Source organism: Falco cherrug, chromosome 14, assembly GCF_023634085.1.
Source record: "Falco cherrug isolate bFalChe1 chromosome 14, bFalChe1.pri, whole genome shotgun sequence".
NCBI classification, from domain to species: domain Eukaryota; kingdom Metazoa; phylum Chordata; class Aves; order Falconiformes; family Falconidae; genus Falco; species Falco cherrug.
This window is the reverse complement of record NC_073710.1, coordinates 11,296,721-11,319,442: the sequence shown is the minus strand read 5'-3', so window position 1 is coordinate 11,319,442 and position 22,722 is coordinate 11,296,721. Positions and strand designations below refer to the sequence as shown.

At 36.8% G+C, this 22,722-nt stretch overlaps 1 protein-coding gene across 1 annotated transcript; it reads left to right on the top strand.

Moving 5' to 3' along the window:
• The first annotated feature begins 11,252 nt into the window (after nt 1-11,252).
• On the top strand, nt 11,253-21,990 carry SLC7A9 (solute carrier family 7 member 9). Its single transcript, XM_005444622.3, is given in 12 exon segments — nt 11,253-11,365; nt 12,549-12,696; nt 13,639-13,881; nt 14,378-14,503; nt 14,833-14,932; nt 16,771-16,815; nt 17,123-17,246; nt 19,021-19,124; nt 19,957-20,053; nt 20,826-20,975; nt 21,562-21,759; nt 21,761-21,990. Coding segments are annotated over 12 exon segments (1,530 nt in total). The 5' UTR covers nt 11,253-11,260; the 3' UTR covers nt 21,851-21,990.
• The last annotated feature ends 732 nt before the right edge of the window (nt 21,991-22,722 follow it).

The window sequence follows — 22,722 nt, the reverse complement described above, 5'->3', positions numbered from 1 at the left end:
CTCATCAAGATAAAGCTTCAGCATGCCACATTAAGACTTTGCCTAACACGACTAGCACTGCTATCTTACGGTCTCCTCCCAGGGTCTTAGCAGAGGTACATCATCAAATTCTTTCATTCTGGCTCTTTCAACTTGATTATTTTAGGATTCAGTGCCTCACAATAACAACCAAAACATCAGAAACGGTTTCTAAGCCGAGTCTTAAATAACTTAATATGTGGAGCTGTTGAAGGGTGTGTGTGGGGATGTTTGCTGGTTTGGGGGGGGGAGGGTAGGATGGGGGTGGTCTGTTCCTAAACCAGTCCCGTCTTCCCGGAATTTGAAGCAGAAAGTCCAAAATACCTGTTTGGCCAAGTCATACGTAGACACACACTCCCCTCATTGCCATACCTGCACGTAGGCTTGCAGTGATCCTGAAAGAACAAACAAACAGAGACCCCCCATCGTTTTTCGCATTTGTGAAGGCAGGTTTTGAAAACGAAGTCTTTTATGTTGTATTTTTCAAGATAAGCATCTCTGAGTATGCAAATGCAACCTGGAACTGCATATGTAAATAATGTACATATTCTTCTCACCTGTTCTTTATTGCTCTTTTGAATGTCTCAAGATTTTGTTAGAAATAAACAATTTCACAAGGAAAAAGCTATCGTATTGGTAATAGAAATAGAAGTGAGATTTATTGAAACTCTTTCAGTATCAGCTTCATTGTCCTTCCACTGAAGTGAACTGGGAACGTCTAAGAATTACACTCCTGCCACATCCGCTTCCCATTTTCACAGCTCTCGTTTTAGAGTAAGTTTTAACGTGTGGTTCAAAGGACAGCACCTTGACAGCGACACTCTTAACACTATGTTCAGAAATGCTATGCTTGTTTTTTCATTTGCATATCATTAAAACATTACGTTAAACTTCAAATGAGCAAACATTTAACCAAATCCCTGGGAAATTATCCCTATTCAGTTTCCACAGCGTTTGCAAGAAAACAGAAAACATGATGTCCTGCAGATGAAAAAGTCCTTGTGTGGCTCAACCACTTTTTTTGGCATACCAAAAAAATCTTATTAGAAGATACTTTAAATACATACGTATATATCGCCCATTTGAAGTTCCTGGACAGTAAAATCCTGGAATTGTTTCAGATTAATGAAAGCAAACACATTTGCAAGAACATCAAGTATCATACAAACAATTACTGATTAGATGATGAAGAGCTAAAAGAACTGGTTTTCCCTTAAGTCTCCTTCAGATGGAAGATAATCTTAGGCTCTGGGTGGTTTTCATCTTGTATTACGGTCCTTGGGTTTAGTATGTTTCTATGTACAAAAAGTACATGAAGTAATGTTTATTGCAGACCACTGGTTTTAGGACTAGAAAAAAAAACAAGACTGGCATTACACATATAGGTATCTTTTGGGGGGAAAAATTTTTGGGTTTTTTTATTCAAAACACACAACATTTAAGCACAAAGTTAAAAAAAAAAACAAACCAACCAACAAACCAGAAATATCCCACTGGAATTACTAACAAAGCTGATGATTTTAAGTAGTGAGCTTGCCTGCTATGCATTCTTAACTCTTAAAATTTAGTGTCTCAAAAGCTAACTAGAAGAAATAAAGAGCTTAAAGGACAATCACCATCACTTCGATGCTTAAGAAGCAGTTAAAAGTAAAACTAAAATAATGAGCCACTAGAAACCAACCCAATTAAGGCATTTTCTGTATTTTGGCACTTCCTCTTTCCAGCTTCAGAATACTGAGTAATTCCTGCAATTAAGCAGAATTTAAATGCATTATTTGATAACCAAACATCACAAGGAATCACTACAGGGAGTTAGTCAGTACATTTTAATTTATTTTTTTTTTTAAATTGCAAGTGTGTTTAATTAGTAACATACACGCCCCCGCATCCACACTGTTTGGAAACTGGCATTACAGAAGTTAAGAATTACGCAGTGGGAAAAGTGTTCACACCGGATTCTCAGCCCCTCCAAACAAAACGCAGCGGCCTCGCGCAGTCGGTGGCCGTCCCACCGATGGCACGGCTCAGTGGCATCACAGAGGCACTAACTGCCACCAGCTGAAGCTGCACCCTGGCAGGCACGTACCCACAACTGGCCCCGCACGGCCTCTGGTCACGCTCAGGAGCTGTGACTCAAGCTGCACAGAGTTGTGACAACTGGCCAGAAACCACCTCAATTCTTCCAGTGACCAGAACTGTGGGCAGCTTTAGTCTGTTCCGTAAAACTGCCCGTTTCTGCCACTGGGAAAAGAGGTCCTTCAGCCTGCCCGCAGGTTAACAAGCCTATAAACGCAGTTGCTATGTTACATTTTATTACAACTTTTATACAACTGAGTAAACCCATCATGAACCACAGAAGGATGCCACGTAACCAACGCACCGAATGGCAGACAGATAGATAGGCTGAACTGAACTCTTCCTATATTTTTATGATTTGAACCGCCTGCGTGATAACGCACCACATCAGGAGAAAACTCTATTTGACGGCTTTGACATAGTTGTACAGTGCATAAACAACAGGACTTAGACATTTCCAGAAGTAGCAGGATTTCAGCTTTTTCAAACTTCATACATAAAGCTTTAGTTTTCAGAGAAGTTGCCCTCACAAAGTCTGTGATCCTTACGAATGGAGATTATGACAGCGGTCATAAACCATTAAATGCTCTACAAAACCAAAGCCATCATCTTCCAGTACACTGAGCTTCTCTTTACAGCACGATGTGCTTAGAAGATACGAACAGCATCTAAACTGAGTACTGCTATATAAAAACGAGCATGAAAAAGCATACAAGATGGGCAAGGGTTACAGTGTCGATAGTAGCCGATGTCATGATCTGATCACCTTGGTGGATTTTTGAAGTTTTTTTGGTTGCAGGGATGTTGTGCTTTTTCTTAGAGAAAAAGTGCTCACCACCTAACACCGTACCTGACACCGGCTGGCTGCTGCTTTTGCACTTACGTTTATCAGGTGCCAGCTGACACACAGCTGAGATCCTTCTGCTGCCACCTGCAAAAGGCTGCTCAACTGACTCTGTACCAAGACAACAGATGGCTCCATTCACCTTGCCTCAGCTGAGAAATAAACAGCAAATGCAAACAATGCGAAAGAATAAAAAACTAACAATATAGTGCATTTTACTGTAGATTTAAGAAGTAAAGTTCTTGATCTTGAAGAATTAGGAAATGTAAATGTATTATCTCTTACAGTATTAAAGACACAGCAGCAGTTGAGCCCCAATTAACTACTAGGATCTGGTTATCTTACCTTTTCTCCACAGAGTGAGAGAAGACTTCCCCCACTACGGCTTTTATAAACTCCCTAGCCCTAATGTTACACGATACCAGCCACTGACCGATGTAATGGTTTCCATGCCTTGCTGCTACACACGAAAATGCAGTATTGCTAAGCCACAAATCACCTGGCAATGTTTACTGCAGGTTCATCTTTGGAGAGAACTTCTAGGAAACACAAAGTTACAGATTTCTTTTCTAACTAGTGGGTGAAAACTGAGGCAGAAACAAAACTTGTAATCATTCTTCACTTTTCTGTTAACATCAAGGATGGAAATAAATTACTTCGAGTAACCTTTGAACCACACAAAGTAATGGGATGAAGTTCATGGAAGAAAACAGCATCAGAAAAAGCACCAAAGGCACAACCTGAACTGTAAACTGACTGCCTTAAAATCAAAACCCTGAGGCTGACGGGGCAGCAGAGCTTTGTGTGCACACACACGTACGCACACACGTGCATGAAGACACTTTATTACCTGAACTCCCAAGTACCACCATGCACTTGGTGGACATTATATGGGTCTTGTAAACCCTTGAAGCCTGTACCTCCTGCAGCAATCAGACAGGCAAACAAAGGTCTTCTTTCCTCTCTCAGCTGGAATGATTTGCACAGAAATCACTGCACATACCAAAGCACACACTGTGAATCCCACTCGGCGTTCACAAGCATGAATTCAAGGCTTTCAGGATGTCTTCTATCCATAAAACCTAAGGAACCACAAAAACTTTCGATGATTGTAACCATTACATCTTGTGAAGCTAGTGTATTTGTTCTGACTTCTCTCCCATCTTAGTGCCGTTTGCAGTGCACTACCAAAAATCTAGGATCGCTGAAAAATGCCTTTACAGGAGGATTTACTGGGCCACTACTGGCAGATGCTGGTTTAACGTTTCATTAAAGGTGTGTAAAGTAGGAATCCTTTCAGCTTCTTTGGGCAATACGTCCTAGCCCTTCACCAGCCCACCCTGACAGCGCATCCTCCCTATTTTGTACTGTTCGCAAATTTGTACGTTCACAGTATTTTCCATCAGCTGCAACGTGAACACAACCACTGAACAGAACACACCCAGGACACGCTCCTGCAGAACACGACTCTTCTCAGCCTGGCAGTGAGCCACTGCTGCTTTCTGCCTTTCAGGTAGTTCTTCGTCTAGTCTACCACAGATTTTATTGTTCAAATAGATACTTTTAAACCTTGCCACCACTATTTGCCGGTGAGAATATACAGTCACCAATAAGAGCCCTTCCAAAATAGATACATATATTTTACTGTTTCTTTCCTATCCACTCAGCTTATTACTTTTGAGAAATAAACTCAGTTTATTTTAACAGAATTACAGATAAATTCATACTCACTGCAACTCATTCCTTTATAGTCCAGTCTCGCAGCTGTTACTGCTAGGCACTTGTAGTACTACAGATAAACAAACAGCAGAATCCTCTTACTTGCACAGGTAACAACTTTTATGCATCTTTAAAGTGCTGAAATGAAGAATTAACTATCCTGTTCCAAGTAAATCATCACCTTGTATTCAGAAACAAGTTCCAAATACACTCAAGTGTGAATGTGTTGGAATTTTGCATAATCAAGTAAATCAGCTGGGTTAGTACACAGGTAGTGAAGAAAACTGTACCTTAAAACCCCAAAACTTAATGACATTTTAAAAGTCATGTTATTTTGCCTTGTTTCATAGATACTATACTAAAAAAAAGTTATTTGCCTGTTTTGTTCTACTACAAAAACTCTACCCATGCCAATTTATCTTTTTTTCCTGTAACCTACCTGACTTCAGTAACTTACTATTTTACCTCAACCACTGCTGACAAGAGCATGTTGATTGTGATACACTGCACCTTCCTCCCTTTTACACTATCTTTCTGTCTGTAAATTGAACCAATGAAGTAGTTTCAGCTTCCGTTCACAAAACAACAAAAACATGCAGTGTTCTTCAATTCTCATCAAGAAACTGAGAAAACAATTCAGAATTTGTGGAGCTGTAGTCACATTAAAGTTTCATTGCTGAATTTACAGAGCATATTCTGTCCATAATAACTAAACATAATTTGCCCTAGAAAAACATCTGGATTAAATAATGTGATCATAAATTCAAAAAGAAAACCCTGCCACCAGCTTTCCAAAACCAAAACCAACCATTGGAGAGCCTGGAGTAAACCTCAGCAGTTCCAATGCCTTCTCCAACTACTCTTAAAATATTGGCTTTACCTCATTGCTGCCAGAGCAGAGTATCACATACCCTGTGCTTCAGTTGTTGTGTAAATACCAGGGAGGTTCTGACACTCAGCAGACACATGAAGGTAAGTACATACGCCCTAATGTCCCGTGAACTGAAGGTCATTCCTTTTCTAATTTCTATCCTATTAGAAAATTTTCCCCCTCCCATTTACAAGTACAAATAAAACACCAGCTGTTTTTCCCTTCCTCTATTTTTACATGAGAAAGATGTCATTATCTTTCTAGCCAGAACGTTGCTCTTCAACAGTTCAGAAGAGAGAGCTTCCTAACATTTTTCACCATGAAAAATTCATGCTACTATACTGGCACATTGCATCAGGAGTTCCAAGAGCTTTTCCTCTGGGACTACAAAGCCTTGGCTGGTCAGGCACAGCTCAAGGAGAGCTCTGAGCTCTCATCCTACTCTGCAAATCTAATTTAAATCAATATGGTAAAAATTCTACATTTGACCTAAAAAAAAGGTCAATCACCTTGATTCTAGAAAAGCAGATGCCCTTTGAAGGCTTCTTTACCTTTAAAAATGTGGTTTCTCAGCGAGCGCGATCTCCAGATTTTTTTTAGCTCATATTTTTTTCCTGTACTACATTAATTTTGACATATCTATATGAACACGCATTCAGACACAAATCATATAAAGATATCATATTGTAGTACTTAAAAGTGGTTTCACATATCAAATATTTGGGTTTGGTAAATTTAAAGTTAAACTGAGACTTCAAAAGGTAGGTAGCACAGAGCACCACAATCCCTGGAGTGCTTCAGTACTCACTGCCTTCTTCCTCAGCTAGAAATGGGCACCCTGAAGATGCTGTCTGTCTTCAAAACCTAATGTTATCTGGCAATCCTTCTTGATGAGACACCAGTGGAATGCAGCCTGAATTTTGGACTCAAAAAGGAGATCAAAAAACTCATTCCTCAAACAGAAAAAGAAGAGCTGGCTGCATATTAGAGAAATCACTGATTCTGTTCGGGCTCTGAAACGCTGCTAAAAACTTTGGCTCCTGAAAGCTGTGACAAAAGCTAATTCAATATACTCAAGCTAGTCTTCTTCAGAGGCCAACAAAATTCTTCAGAATATCCTTCAGAAGGGAGTCTTTGATTTTTTTGTGTGATCTTTTGGATAGAATGACATGCCCAGTATTTACAAGTTTATGAAGAGTCTCTTATCAGCTGTGCTTGAAAAAACCCCGTAATGCAAAAAAGATCTTTGTCTTATTAAAAAAAATGTGCACTATTCAGGCAAGTCTAGTGCAAAACCTTTAGCAAACCTGCAGATCTGTTCAACAGCCTTATTTGTCACAGGGGCAAAACTAACTGCACCGTAACCAAGAACCAAGTAGGGAAAAAAAATACAGGTATTTGAAAACTATATACACTAGGGGCATGAAGAACTACAGAGTCATCTCATCCTTCCTATTGACTCCCACAAGATGCAGAGATCTTGCAGGTCAGTAGCACAACCCAGCACCCACGCGGCTATCAAAAAGGACTGTTTTCTTATATTCCACTTGCAGCATGCTTGCAATTACTCAGAAAAAAAATTAATTGCATTTAAGGATGACAGCAGCGAGATCTCTTTTTACAGCACATCCAGTAACGGCAGAATTCAAAGAAGAGCAAGTGCAAGTAAACAGACCAGTGCTCTGCTTAAAATTAAGTAACCGGTTAAGTAGCAAGGTTAGAATGGAAAGTATCCACTCTGAGATACTGCTAAGCTACAATTAAAATTTGCAACTTAGAATGATCCTTACCATTTGCTTAAGTATTGGTCAAAGCAGAACATGTGCATTACTGCAAGCAATAAATACCAACCCTAACAAACATTAACCTTTATTATTAGTGACTAATGATGATAAAAGGTGTATTTATATACTATGCCCTTGTTATTTCCTGAATTAAAGTTGAAAATTACTTTTTACGATTTAATTGGTAAATAGCATTTGAAAAGGTTCAAACTACACTGTTTAGACAGGACCAGCCCACAGAGAGTGTTTGCTTCTGCAGCCCCTTGGAATTTGAACTCCTTGACCTCTTCATCTATGTATATATTTGAGAGCGAAGGAGTCTTTTCCCATGGCTGTAAAATGCCATTTCCCTTGTCCATCAAGAAAATAACAGTAGAATCCTTGAACTCAGCGTTTATTTTTTCCTTCAGTGGCTGAGGAAAAGGATTGCTGCTAAAATTGCAAATCCTTTAACAAGTTTATAACATCCCTAGAACAAAACTAAATAATATATGAAGGTATTTTTCCAGGCTAGTTAAGGTCAGGTCACCGGCAGAGATTCAAGACACCTATTGAACAGATGGGAACCCTCCAAATACGCATTTGAGGTCAACCAAAGAAACTGGATGTTCAGGCAAAAACTCAAGACAATGTATTTTCAATATTGCCTTTATCGTACCTGAAGGAACAAAGTAGATTACAGTTCTCATCCAGAAAGGAAAGACATCGGCAGACATCATGAGACGTGTAGAATACATCTGCACAAAAAAATTCAAATATTATCTACACAAAATCTAAAAAAAAAATTCCTAAGCTAAACTTTACTTAATATGGAATTAAAGATGATATACTCTATTGTCTTTTCCTCAAAATTATGTAAATTTCCCCCCCTCCCTTTTTTTTTTTTTTTGTTGGTCTGGAAATCCCAGGGTAGAGATGATGTGAAAGGTGTGTCTATTTCATTTTGAGGGACAAGTTAGCCCCATAATATAACTCCCTCCTTTTTTCTTTTCACATTAGCTATTTCAATAGTCTCTGTGGCATTTCAGGAAACACACAGGAATGATAAAAAGGTTATCAATCTTAATTTCAAAATTATCAGTTATAGAGAACACAGTAGCACATTATATAACACATGATCCCAGATGAGGCATCTGCGATTCATGGATATAAAAACTTGAGTTTACTGAATCCTACATTACAATTACCATAAAAAGTATTTTGAAGTCCTTGTAAAAGACGCAAAAAAAGGAGTAAGTTGTTCATATCTGGCTTTTCATATGCTTGTAGTTAAGACTCTAATTTTAAAACTCTTTTTTCTCTTTACCTGTAGAAAAAAAGAATTTTTGTCCAACCATTGTTCAGACGGTAGTTTTTGAGCAAGAAGTTAGTTAACATGGAAGAGCTTCTCTTGAAGCTTATCCCTATTTCTCTGAAAATTAAACAAGAAAAAAAAGAGGAAATAGTAAAAAAAATAAAATACAGTTTTGGTTTTGTTTTCAGTACTGACATTACTTTGCAATCTTGGGGAAAGACACCAACAGCACAGAGTCTGGCTCAACCACCACAAAACACAGCAAATCTAAACCAGTGTAAGTCTGTTTCACATTTTCTTACAGTCCATTTTCAGTCATGGATTTACATCATCATTACAAGAGACAGGAATTCCTGTTGATCAAGCCTGCTTGCTTAAACAAAAGGTTAAAAAAACCTAAACCAAGCCAAACCCAACTGTCAAACCATGCCAGAATACAGTTTTGTTGATACTTAGGTCTAAAAATTTGGTTTTATTTCCAGTTCTGTACTACTATTGTTCATGAAGTATTAGCATATCATTGGTAATAAGTCTTAACATCAGTGACTAATACCAGTACATCTTTTCGCTTTAGATTAGGTTGTTAGATTGGGCTGATCAGAATTTAGGGTTTGATGTCCTGCAGGAAACGAACTGTACAACTGCATTGCCAAAAACAATGAACTGAAACATAATTACAGGTTTTTTTGCTAGTATTTTAGGGATAACTAGCTGGAATGAAAGAAGCTACTTTATTTCAGCACTCAAGATAAAATATCTTTTTTCCTGGACATACAACTGCATAGAAATAGAGAATGGCATTTTTCACTAAAGCAAGATTTTAAAACATTCGCAAAAATGAAAAATTAATTTGAACTGCAAGTGAAGGGAACACAAGCTTCCCACTTAATTACCTTCACGTTAATGAAAAGCAAAAGGAAAAATTTCTGTTCACACATCTCTACCTTTCAAGATAAAAACATCAACTATTTTTATAGGATGCAGCTAACACCTGGACAGATGTTTTTAATGCACCCTTAATACGACAATTACTTCAAGGTTATCTTTCCAAAGCATTTCTAAATTAGAAATTGCTTGACATAAAATCATCAAAATAGACTTTTCAAATTATGGTTCACTCTCACTATGTAATATATTAGTTAGGTACTAGACAAACATTCTTATGAACGGAACAAAGACTTTTTTTTTTTTAAAGATAAACTAATCGGACTATTGGTTTACCTGTGGTTCCTATCTCAAAGCTTCTTGGCTGAGAATAGGTTTAATGATTACCTTTTATAACCTCTGTACTTAAGCTGCTGCTTCTGCGTATTCTGGCTTCAGACATGGACATGTCTTGTTGTCTAACTGGCTGGTAAATCTAACGGGAGAAATAAAGAAATACATATACAAAGATTCCTGGACCCGATTAACACCAAACAAATATAAATAAAAAAGGTAAGTGAAAGTATGAATTGCTAAAAGACAATGATTAAAACGTTCTAAGTACATGACTTTAAAGACAGAAGTTGGGTACAAAGCTGTAATAAAATTCAGTGACCCAAGCCCTGCATTCCTTACGTGGGCAATTTTCTATTGTAAGTTTAATCTTAGAAGTTGGATTCATGATGATTTCTTTTCTAAAAAAAAAAAAATAATCTTTAATTCAAAACATAAACCGGATGTCTTTACAGCCCAAATGTTTCTGAAGACCAGCAGTACTGAGATAAGCGTTCTGTTAATTTAAAATGCCACAGGTTTTGTAGCCAAGAATTACTGGATACTAGTTAAGTTGCCTAAACATGACGCATTCCTGAATTACTGCCTGTACAACTGCAAAACGATCGTCAACATTCAGACTCCAGTAATTACAGCCAGAGGGTCTGAGGAGAGAAGAGACTTCTGATTGAATCAACTTTTGAGAATCAGGACCTAACCTGTCCAATTTCCTTCACGATCTCAGCTTGTATTTGATTCCAATACTAAGGCAAACAGGAGAACCCCACAAAAACACAAGTCTAAGTTTAAACTTGAAAAAAAACCCACCCAACTGTTTACATTCTAATTCTAAACAGAACAAAACGTGCAGCAGCATTCACCCTGAGTCAACACAGAGGATTCTGGTGACTCTTTTCGAGTCAAAGAGCTGCTAATTACACAATTACAGCAGACAGCACTTGGTTCAGCAGATACTTGCATCTTCAAGGAACTGAGACAAGGCCTAATTTAACGAAGATCAGAAAGAAGGTCTCCTAGATAAGAGAACAGACTAGCTTTTGGGAGAAAAGATTTAATCTGTCTGGATGTCTGGAGGAATTCAAAGGAGGGACCAGCTGTAAAACCTAGATTGTTCCAGGGAGGACATCCTCTCCACTGAATGTGACCCCAGGCGGAAGATACAAAGACATTCACTGCCAGGTGGGCACGAGGAAACTCCAGAGCAAGTCAGATGGATAAGGTGAAGTAAACGTAACGCCTCTGATTTAATCTCTGAGCAGATAGTCAGATGGAAGGAAGTCCTTTGCCTGTGAGCAAGTGTGTGTGCACGTCTGTTTTTTGGCAATATTTACCTACAGTATTTGGGACCCCTCTGTATCAGCAAAAGCCAAGCTAACATCGATACGCTAGACTGATAATTGTTTTTATTTCCTTAGAGATTTCAACAATTGAGCCAAATGGGTGAAGAAAGCTTGAGGAAAAGAAAAGGAAAGGCCAACGGAAAAGAGGATGGAGAATCCATTCAGAGCCACCAACCCCAAACGACAAACCTACAAAAGCAGGCAAAATCTTGTGTTTTCAGCCCGTGTGTGTGCGAGGGGCTGGCGGGGGGGGGGGGGGGGGGGGCACGGGGGGGGCCTCTTTGCATGTGCATCTCTGTACAAAAACTGCAACTGTGTCCCAATGTGACAGCCATGTACTAATATCTTGACCGTGTCGTTGGTTTACATTTTAGAAAACTACTAACTGCTAGTTAAATAGCTCTGATATAATTTAAAATAATATGGCTTTTTTTTTTTTAAGTATTTGAATTATTTTTTCTGATAACTTCGAAGTTGATCAAGTGAGACACTCTATAAACTTCACCGTTTCTTTCTCCATGTACCTCTCAGAGGATGAAGGGGGTTGTTCACCTCGTTGCTTCTGAAAGTTTGTTGGTGTTTATAGCCATAAAATAGCCGCTGGTACAGAAAGAGAAGTGAAAATTTGTCTCCTCCAGAAAATTCCGAATGCTTTAGAAAACAGATGTGTCACTTGCTCTCAGGAGGGAGTGCAATCCCTCTTTAAATTTAAATAACCTGGAGAAAGACTCTCTATGTAATTTTAGTTTGGTGTCAAGACTGGAAGAATATTGATGTTATTGGACAGCTGTAACTAGCAGGACAATTTAAGCAGCCCATGCTACTGGTTTTTTTAGCAGGAAATGCCTTGAGTTTTACTAGTTTCCTGTAACATGTAGGTCACTACAAAGTCAGAACATGATCTTTTCACCACCTAGCAGCATCAAGATAATGCCTGTGCAGAAATACCTGAATCAAGGAGAGGAAAGCTGAACAACAACTAGGCTCCATCCAAAAAAGCAAATTTTTGAAGCTTAGAAAATTCAGAATTCCTCAAGTGCTCATAAAAGAATTTCAGTGTTTAATCAGGGTGGAGAGGGGGTGTTCACCTGTGTAAGGTTTGATTCGAGACCCGCATAACCTAAAGGACAGTTTGATACAACAAATACACAGGCAAAGTCCAAATAACTGCATTTTTGGAAATGGCAGAGTATGCCACAAGGTGCGTATGCGTCTTGTAAAGAAAAGAGAAACCTTCACATGGCTTAATATTTGTGGAAGCTGTATGTTGAAAGCTGAAAAAAAAAAAGTCAGTAATAACAATTACTCTAATTGTATTACACCGAGAAGTAATTATGGAATTATTAGAAATATACTTTACCAAGATGTCTCATTTTATTTCAAGGTTGGCCTCATCAGTGGAATCTGTATGATTGTTGGTACAATTATTGGCTCAGGCATCTTTGTTTCTCCAAAATCAGTACTTGCCAATGTTGGAGCAGTGGGTCCTTGTTTAACCATCTGGGCAGCCTGTGGAATTCTTGCGACATTAGGTAAATTGATCAATAAAGAATTTCAATCTTTGCTTAAATCTTTGTTTCTACTGTTTCTGCATACTACTCTCATTTCACCAATTAATAACAGCTCCTAGACCAAAGTCAGTCATATCCTGATGAGTGTAGCACAACTCAGGCAAACACTTAAGAGTATGTGCCGTTTATAAATTTTTAAAATTGTAAAGTACACTTGCAGTTCATTTTGGAAGTAGGTTTTAGTTTTGCTGACTTCATCCACTAATAACAAAGAGAATACTTTTCTACTTAAATCACAACCAAAATGTGAAAATTACTAGCAGTGAACTAGGTACTTCTGCTATTTTTCCACTTGTGTAATTGTATGAATTTAATTCTATGATCTGAAACATTAGCACCAAGCACCTAAAAATATTTCTAGCAGTAAACCAAAGAGGAATTCTTTGGGCACTGTGTCAGATACAGAGCACAGGCAAAAAGCCTTTGATACCAGCTATAGCAATAAATCTAGAAATATTGCTGTGCTTTAAAACTGAGCTTTATAGACATTTTACTTCAGAATTGTGCATGAAATACTTTTTTTTAAGTCTCCAAAAGGTAGGTCAGCCAGTGCAGCTGTCACTTAGATGCTTCTTACAGTGTTGGTTTCTTAAACAGAAATCTAGTATGAAATCAGAGTATTTGTAATTTCTTTGCTGAAGCCTTAAACACCAATAGTCGTAAATTCTGGACTAACAGTCCAGAATGCTGAAGCTATTAAGTTTCTGTATATTTTTTCAATTGCTCATAAGTAATTACATTTTTGGTTTGCATCTACAATAGAACGTACAGAAATATGAAAAAAGTAACAATGCATTGTATACATCCATTTCATTAACTTTTCTACCAGTTGAAAAGTGATAATCTGTTAGTCATAGCTTAGTATGAACTAAACCAGTAATAAATGCTTTTCTTGCTGTTCAGGTGCACTTTGTTTTGCTGAGCTTGGCACAATGATCACAAAATCCGGGGGAGAATATCCTTACCTTATGGAGGCGTTTGGCCCGATTCCAGCATTTCTGTTTTCTTGGACAAGCTTACTCGTCACAAAACCCAGTTCATTTGCAATTATTTGTCTCAGCTTTGCAGAATATGCATCAGCTCCTTTTTATCCAGGTTGCAATCCTCCCCCGGCTGTTATCAAGTGTCTTGCGGCAGCTGCCATTGGTAAGATTCATACTTTTTAAAAAAAGAGGCAAGATCCATAACTGCATAGCAATTTCCATATGGCCCCATCACGAGACTTCAGGAGTCCTTCCCACAGGAACTAATTCAACAATACATAAAAACTATAGGTTTAAAAATGGTTTGTTCCCCGTCTAAGTTTCTTTTATCTTTATTAAGATACAGCTGTGTAATGAATGCTTATGTCTAGCAAAAAAGGAAGAAAAATTGTGTAGAGGTATTATTTCTGTATTTATCAGAATATGGTGTAACTTCAATGTATTTTTTTCGTTAAAGGTATATCAAAATCTAATTCTTAAAATAGCAAGGAAAAAGTTTCCCAAGTTATCCAAACATAGCACGTTAAAAAACTGTATCAATAATATAGACAAACAGTAGAAGGAAAAAGCAGTACAGTAAAGGGGGAGGGGGAGGTTTAAAAGGCAACTTTCAATTCTGACAAATTTAATGCAGAAATTCATAAACTTCTTTCTTTTAGTGATCATTACAATAGTGAATTCACTGAGTGTGAAGCTGGGAAGCTATCTCCAGAATTTTCTCACAGCTACTAAAATGATCATTGTCACAATCATTATTGTAAGTGGAATTGTTCTCCTTGCACAAGGTAATTAAATATACTTTACTTGCAAAAATTATTTTAGCTTCCACTGTGACCATTAAAAAACTTCCCACCGACAGAAGCGGCACAACAATACGGCTCTCTTTATTCAATGTTTTAGTTCCAGATCTCTTGGGAACTATGACACTTCCTTTCAGAGAAGGGAGGTGGGTGGGAAATGCAACATGACAGATGTGCTAATAAGAATAGGTATTAATTGATTTTTACAGTGAGAAGTTTCAAAACATTAAACAGATGTTGGAATGCTTCTTCATCTAGTGGGATTTTAAAGAAATTAATTTCAACATTGATTCGTAGTTATGTCTTATTTGCAGGAAAAACTGAAAACTTTCAAGATTCTTTCAAGGACAGTAAAATTTCTGTTGGCTCCATCAGTTTGGCATTTTATAATGGACTCTGGGCGTATGATGGATGGTAAGGTATCTTTACTAGCATTAATAGTTACAGTTTAACAGCCTTTAACTGGTTTACTCTCTCCCTGTAGAGCTCAAAGATGTGATCTGAAAAAGTTAACATCTGACTTGTTATTAAGAATCTCTTAATGAATTCTGGAAAAAGAACACCAGTTCGGTTAAAAAAACCCAAACAACTAAATAAAACCAAAAAACCCTGGCCCACTCCCCACCCCCTAATCCTCAAGTTACTGTTTATTAGGGAAAAAAACCCTATACTAGATCCCGAAAGGGCTACTGCTTTGCTGCTGAAGGTGCTTAGATACTGTGGTAACGAGAATATAACACAGTTTAACTCCGTTATGTTAGGCAAAATAGCCTTCCCAGAGCCCCTACAGGTACCCCATCAAATTCCACTTCTTGTGAAGTATGCAGTGGTGTTTGATTAGTACAGGATGATATAATAAAAAAAAAACAAAAAAACAAACCAAAACAAAAAGTGTCAGAATTCATAAGGCTCAACTTTTATATTTTTTCTTATTCAAGTTTCATTTTTGAATTAATAGAAAAAACAATGACATTTTCTTCCCTGAGAAACTTTCAATTAAAAATCTCCACATTTGTTTAGCCATTACTATGTTAGATTTAAGAAAACACATTTGGAAATAATCACAGATATGGATGGCTTTAGGTTTACGCCCATGTTCTACATACAGCATTTATATTTAATAGTCAGAATTCTGAGTGCTTTCCAGAATTATTTTTGTAAGACTAAATTTATTTACTGGAAGGAATATTTAATTTATTCTCTGCCACAGTCTGGAAAATAGTTTACATTTTTCATTTCCTGAAACTAAAGGGAATGTCAGGTGGTCTAGGGCTCTGTTGGCACAAATCTCATATCAAGGTCTGATCCATTAATGCTATTTTTACATGTTCAAACTGTAAAAGTTTGCATATACGTCTGTATTTTGGAAGGTAATAATATAATAAATCTTAAAACTTACAACAAAGCAAGTTCCATTTAGATGCTTAAAACTGAGTTTATTTTTAAAATGGATTACTCCTTCAGGCTTTATTTCCAAGCTTGAGTGTCTTCGCCCAGTCATGCAAGTCTGTCAATTCAGACGTTCACCTCGATTTTTCCAGTGAGCAAGGAAACTGGTGCCTAAACAATTATTTCAGTATGTAATCACCACGCAGCAGCGTTTGAAAATCACCCTGTTAAAATGTAAATACAAACTCCTCACGTTTTCAGAAGCGACAAGTAAAAATTTTGTTTCAATCTGGTCTACGTGCTCCAGCAAAAATGAGTATTTGGAAATTGTAATTCTGATAGGTGTAAACCTTAAAAACGTTTTTCATGCCAGTTTTCTGGACAACATGACTTACAGAACAATTGTGAAACATCAGCAGACTTGCTTCAGTCCTTGCAATGGGCACACTTGTGCTTTTATTTGAAAAGACCCACATAGTGCAAAGCTTGAAGCTGAAAGGCAATCTTGTAAATCTGAGATAAACATCTGACAATTTTTTGTGTTGTTATTCTGGGATATTTTATCCAAGAACTTAGACAATATCATTCCAAAATCTCAAAGATAGTTCTAAAACTGTGAGGAGGAAAAAATAATGGAGGAAAAGATGGTGAACGAAGAGGCTGACATTTGGATAAGCAGCTCACTTAAGTGGTAAAAATGCAGGGCAAAAACCTAAAACATTGTTTGTATCTGTTGGTTTTTTAAAAAAAACACTGAAAAGGTAAAAACCAGTAACACAAGAAATACGTTACCTGACTTGGTAACATACTAGTATTTCAACACCTGACTGCTAATAACATTCCATGAATGTTTTTTCTTCCAGGAATCAACTCAATTACATCACAGAAGAACTTAAAAATCCTTACAGGTAAAAATATGTAGGAAAGCAGTGTTTCTAATAACAAAAATCAAACACTTAATATTTTAGTTTGTTTTTAAAAGCAATGGTTATTCAAAGTTTAAGCACTAACAAAGCTAATTAGCACCTATTACAGGCTTCATAAATTTGCATAAATTTGTATTTTTCCTTTTTAAAAATCTTGATTTCCATGGCTCTACCAATAAAAAAACTTAAATATAACTGAAGAGCATATGAGGAAGAGTCCACAGTTTACTATGACAACTCTACCAGTGATATAGCAATGCTGATGGAGTTTTACTTTTGCATTCTTTAGAAATCTACCGCTATCTATAATTATTGGGATCCCCTTGGTTACAGTTTGTTACGTTCTGATAAACATTTCGTATTTCACCGTAATGACTTCAACAGAACTCCTGCAGTCCCAGGCAGTTGCTGTGGTAAGCCACTTTATTTTGTAATAGAGTATCTGAAGAAGACTGTGTGCATTGAAGTCCTGAGCAAAAAGGAACCTATACTTTTTCTTAAAATACAATTGATTTCTGTCTATGCTGTCAGTGTCACTTTATCGCTCATTATCTGTCATTTCTTAATCTAAAATTTATTTCAGTAATGCTTAAACAGTAGTTCTGTCATATCCCAAAAAAATAATTTTTAAAAAAGGTACAAAAAGTAATGCAGTCCTCAGCTAACATTTTGTAAACACTGCAGCTCCGAGCTTGACTCTCTTCCATTAGCACCAAAAAGATGGAAGGAAAAACATCCGACTGCTGCTTTGCCCTCTACAGTGCTTCCAGCATTTCTGAGAAACAAGCACATGCAAAATGACAGTAGATCAAAGTTTGTCGTTCTCGCGATAACAGCAAGCAGTCCATAATTCACTCGTTCTTGCTTTTCTTAATAAAACTAAGAAATATCCTTTTTACAGTACTGCAAGATATACTATTACAGATGAAATTAAAGACTGTATAATTTTGAAAACTTAAGCAAGCACATCTGTCCTTTCAGTTCTACTTGTAAATTTTCTGTGGGGCATGTCTCTGAAACAATAGTTGAGGTCATGCAGCAACTTTTCCTGGTACTAATTTTTGGGGAAAACAAACAGCACATGACGTGTTTGCAAAATACAGTGCAGTACAGTAAAGAAGTGCACTGATGCAGAAATACTTCAAAATCTTAAAAAATAAAACCTTTTAAACTGTAGAGCTTCAGTACATTTCAGCATCTTGTTTGCATCAAGAGGTACACTAATTTATATATCGTTATGTCTTGTTTAACAACTAGCCCTCTTCAAAAAACCACTAAACTTACAATCTCAGCAACACACTAAACCAGCTAGCACTAAACTCAGACTAAATTAACAAAATCTCAGAACTGCCACTGAGCAGTACAATGGAAGCACCGCAAACCGCAGAAGGAGTGCACTGTATGAGAAGGTCAATACACCTGTAAGTAGACTTCTTGCTTAGCACTGATGAGCGTCCTACTACTGGACAAAGAAACAGCACAGATGTTACACTTGTGCAAAAGCAGAACTCTTATGTTTGGTTTACTCAAAAAAGTTAGCCACCCCCCAACTAAAACCCCCAAACCCACCTGTCAAAAAAAGGTTTAATTCAAATGAATTTACAGTAGATCAATGTACCTCCATTAGATGTAATCCATCCTGCAGTGACAGCTAGCATACCATGGCACAAGTAAAAACCAAAATGTAGTGAAAGCCCTTCGCAAGTTTGTCCTTTACTCATTCACCCATAAGGCTTAGGTTGTCATGCTGTCGCCACTAGCGTTACTCTTTTTATATAGGTTGAAACACCAGCTTCCGTATGCGTGGTGCTCTGCTGCAATGCCATCTGCCTTGTTATTTTGCAGACACGCTCCCAAACCAGGACTCTCTAACAGAATTTGATTTCTGCTTATCTTTTACATCTGCCTCCCAATGTTTCCTACAGATGCTGCATCTGAAACACCATGACAACAACATTCCACTCTATGAAGAGTGGTTCATGAATTAATCCAGGTCTTCATTTGGCAAAGCATTCTCTAATAACTACACAAAATATACAACATATGTTTTTATTGGTAACATACCTTAGATATCCATTTACTGTTCTTTTAAAGAAGCTCCAGCATAACTGAATAAACCAGTAATATCTTTATGGTAAATGGTAGTTAAAAATGACAAAAATTATTCATTTTAATCCCATATTCCAGACATTTGGAGATAGAGTCCTTTATCCAGCCTCTTGGATAGTTCCTCTCTTTGTGGCCTTCTCTACAATTGGATCTGCCAATGGGACCTGTTTTACTGCAGGCAGGTAAGCTCCCATTCCAAGTATCTTAAAAAAAAAATAAATTTAAAGGATGGAAAAATTTACATTTACAGCTATGTATCTACACACACAAAGATACAGACATTAAAAAGTACCAGCAAATCTAACTGTATTGTTTAATTTTCAAAAGAAACAGTGGCTATGCAGGTTTGATAAATTAGAAAATATGGTCTTATATTAATTCAAAGTGGGTAGGGCACAAAAGGTTGGGGTTTTTTTCACCCCACCTCTCATCAAGTTTAAAGCTAAACTGCCACCAGTACAAACATGACTACAACAGTAATGATCAAGATAAGAATTGGAGAGAAGCTATTCCTTTCTATCAGTTGTTCAACACTTCCAGTTACTATTAAAAAATATTTTAAATTTCCAATTCATCTGAATACGACAGGGCTGCAAAGACCAATTTTTAGACAGAAGGCTGTCAATGTAGTTTTTTGGTATGAAGCAAATTAAAAAGGAAATATTTAATTGAAAGGGCCACAGTTGCTACCATTTTTCCAAGATTAATTTTAAATTAAATGTGCAAACTAATGATTCTGAAATTGATTTCACATTCACTACTTTAATACTGGTTCAGAATTAGTTTCAAGTTCACTACTTTACTACTGGTATTTCCCATATTTAGTCTACAATACTCCTTAAATCTCACTGCATATTCAAAGGAAATACAGATGAAATTATAGTTAGATGCAGCCACACAATAAAACAAACTTGAAAATGAATGGTCCTTGGTTTTATTTATTTTCTTTTTTAGTAATGCCACTTAAAGTGTAGGTGCCACACTAACAAGATTGCCTTGTTTTTGTTTTGTCAGACTTGTTTATGTTGCAGGTCGTGAAGGGCACATGCTAAAGGTGCTATCCTACATAAGTGTTAAGCGTTTAACGCCAGCACCTGCTATCATATTTTATGTAAGTATATATTCTAAGTACAGAAAAATTAGCAACAAAAATTCTCCAGTAATACATGCTTTCACAATTTCTTACTATCATTCTCAACGCTGACTATCTAGACAAGAAAACTACTGAATACATTATAGGAAAAAGGACTATATAAACCCCCTCCAACTTCTCAATTTGAAGTTTTATTCCAGAACTGGATTTTAAAATCAAAATGTTTAAGGAGCCGCAGAATGAAAACAAATTAAAAATTAAATTATTAGTATTAGGGAAATCCCTCATTCCATAAGATGCTTGAACACAAGCTACTACTACCCTATTTTCTCCAAGAACAAATTTACATGTCACTAAATAAAATTCTATTCAGTAAATACATTTTAAAATAAGTCTAGAATATCTTCTTATTTTTATTCTACCCATTTCTCTTCAAGGTAAAACAAGATAAATGAAAAGTTCAGTTCTGTTGACTCCCAGTAACTTTAATAACCTAAAAATATATTTAGCATCTTCATTTACTCCAAAACACGCAGTCAACAACAGATTAACAGATACAAATTTTAATTCTTTGGACTTAAAATGGAATTAAAATTGCACACAAAAACCCCCACGTTGGCAGGATGTGGACACTATCTTTAAAGGTGCTGCAATACACTTACACCCAAATATTTAAGCAAGCGCATTCACAGATCCTGCTCTAGAACACCAAACGTGCCCTTACTGACACATCAGTAAAATTCAGGCTTCTTTTATAGTAGACTATACTAATTTTTGGTTTTGTTTTTAGGGGGCCATTGCTATTATTTATATTATCCCTGGTGACATTGACACACTCATAAATTATTTTAGTTTTGCAGTCTGGATATTTTATGGTTTAACTGTACTTGCGCTCATTGTTATGAGGTTCACAAGAAAGGAACTCAAGAGACCAATCAGGGTAAGTTCAGCATTCAGTATGGCTTTTCCTCCATTCCCACAAATACTGAAACATGAACTCATCCTAAATATTTGCACGTTTAAACAACATCCTCAGGCAGACTCATGGTTTGTTTGTTTTTTCCTTACCTGAAACATAGCCATTTATTTGTAGTTCTTCACTTTGTTCCAGTTTTGCACTGGGACAAAGCTTGTAAGCACTGGGAAAAAATTCCAGGGTGTTTACTTTCACTTGCACAGACCACAAGCACAAGGCAGATGGTCAGGGATGGGAAGCTGCAGTCAGCAGACTACCACTGAGTACTCGAGAGTAAGACTCCAGGTCATGGCACTGGAGTTGGGTCCCAAATTCATGAGAATGCAAATTTTTACACTGCAATTTGCAATACAGACAAAGAGATCTTGGTCAATGATTTAGCAGAAGGGGTTTCCCTATCCATATTCTTGTTACTCTTTCAATTACCCCATCTAATTCCAGAAATTTTAAAAGGAAAAAATCCGTAAGGCAATGAAAATATTCTTTCATATATGCAACTGCCGTAAGAACAACAAAACAAGTTATTTTGTGCTTTGTTTGTGTCTTGCAGGTACCCATCATAATTCCAGTCATAGTGACATTAGTCTCCATTTTACTGGTATTGGCACCAATCATCAGCGCACCTGAATTGCCCTATTTGTACTGTGTTTTATTTATACTTAGTGGACTTATAGTTTATGTACTTTTCGTTCATTTTAAATTCAACTGGCCCCAAAAAATATCAAGTAAGTATACCTCAGATAGCTGGCTCCAAATTCAACAGAACATTTCTAAGTTTTAGATTAATTACTGTAATGAAGCTCATTATATACGGTCCATCCCATCTAAAAATCACATGAGCTGGGTGTGGAAGGAGGCAATTTTCCAGACATAGAGTGGCCCATGGTGAGCTTTACTAAAGACTGTATTTTACTTCTTCCTGTGAGAGGAAAAAAACAAACAAAAGCACCATTGTCTGACTTCAGGAAAAACAAAACTTAGTTCACAAAAAAAAACAACCAACCAAACCCAAAAAACAGTAGTAGCACAAAGAAACTGATTTTAAAATCACCAGAGCTATTTTATCTGTAAAGCTAGTTTTTCAATTTCAAAACATTGCTTTAGCCATTAACTAAAGGTTAGCAGACATTACATTCCTATGCCACAACATACTATGGTTTTAGCTCAGGTTATGAATTTTACTATACTTACTAAAGAAAACATTAACAGTATCAAGACGAAAAAGTTATCACAGTGCTGCTCAGTAAAGTGAAAGCTGCAAAAACCCAGTGAAACCATTTATAAAATAATTTTGGGTAGTCTCAAGAGCAACCCTGCAATTATCTCAGGGAAACCAGACACACAGGTATTTCTAAAAGGGAAAGCGAACAAGCTGAAGAAAGAATTAGTAGTTCTACAGACACCGACTTTAAAAAATATCCATAGTCTCTCCTGCCCCTTGGGATTATTAAATATTATGTAATTAGAAGCATTGTATTCTATTAAGAGCAAGTTTAGAACCCTGGAATGCTGCAGTTTGAATCTTAAGACACTTTTTATTGCCTACACATTATTTTTCAAGTTTGATGAGATATGAATACAGAAAAATACATACTCACAAGGATAATTTTGTCACTTAGGAATAAGTATGAATAGAAATAATGTTCTTTCATAAAACCTCTAACAATAATGTTTTTTCCTCAGAGCCCATCACTATGCACCTTCAGATGCT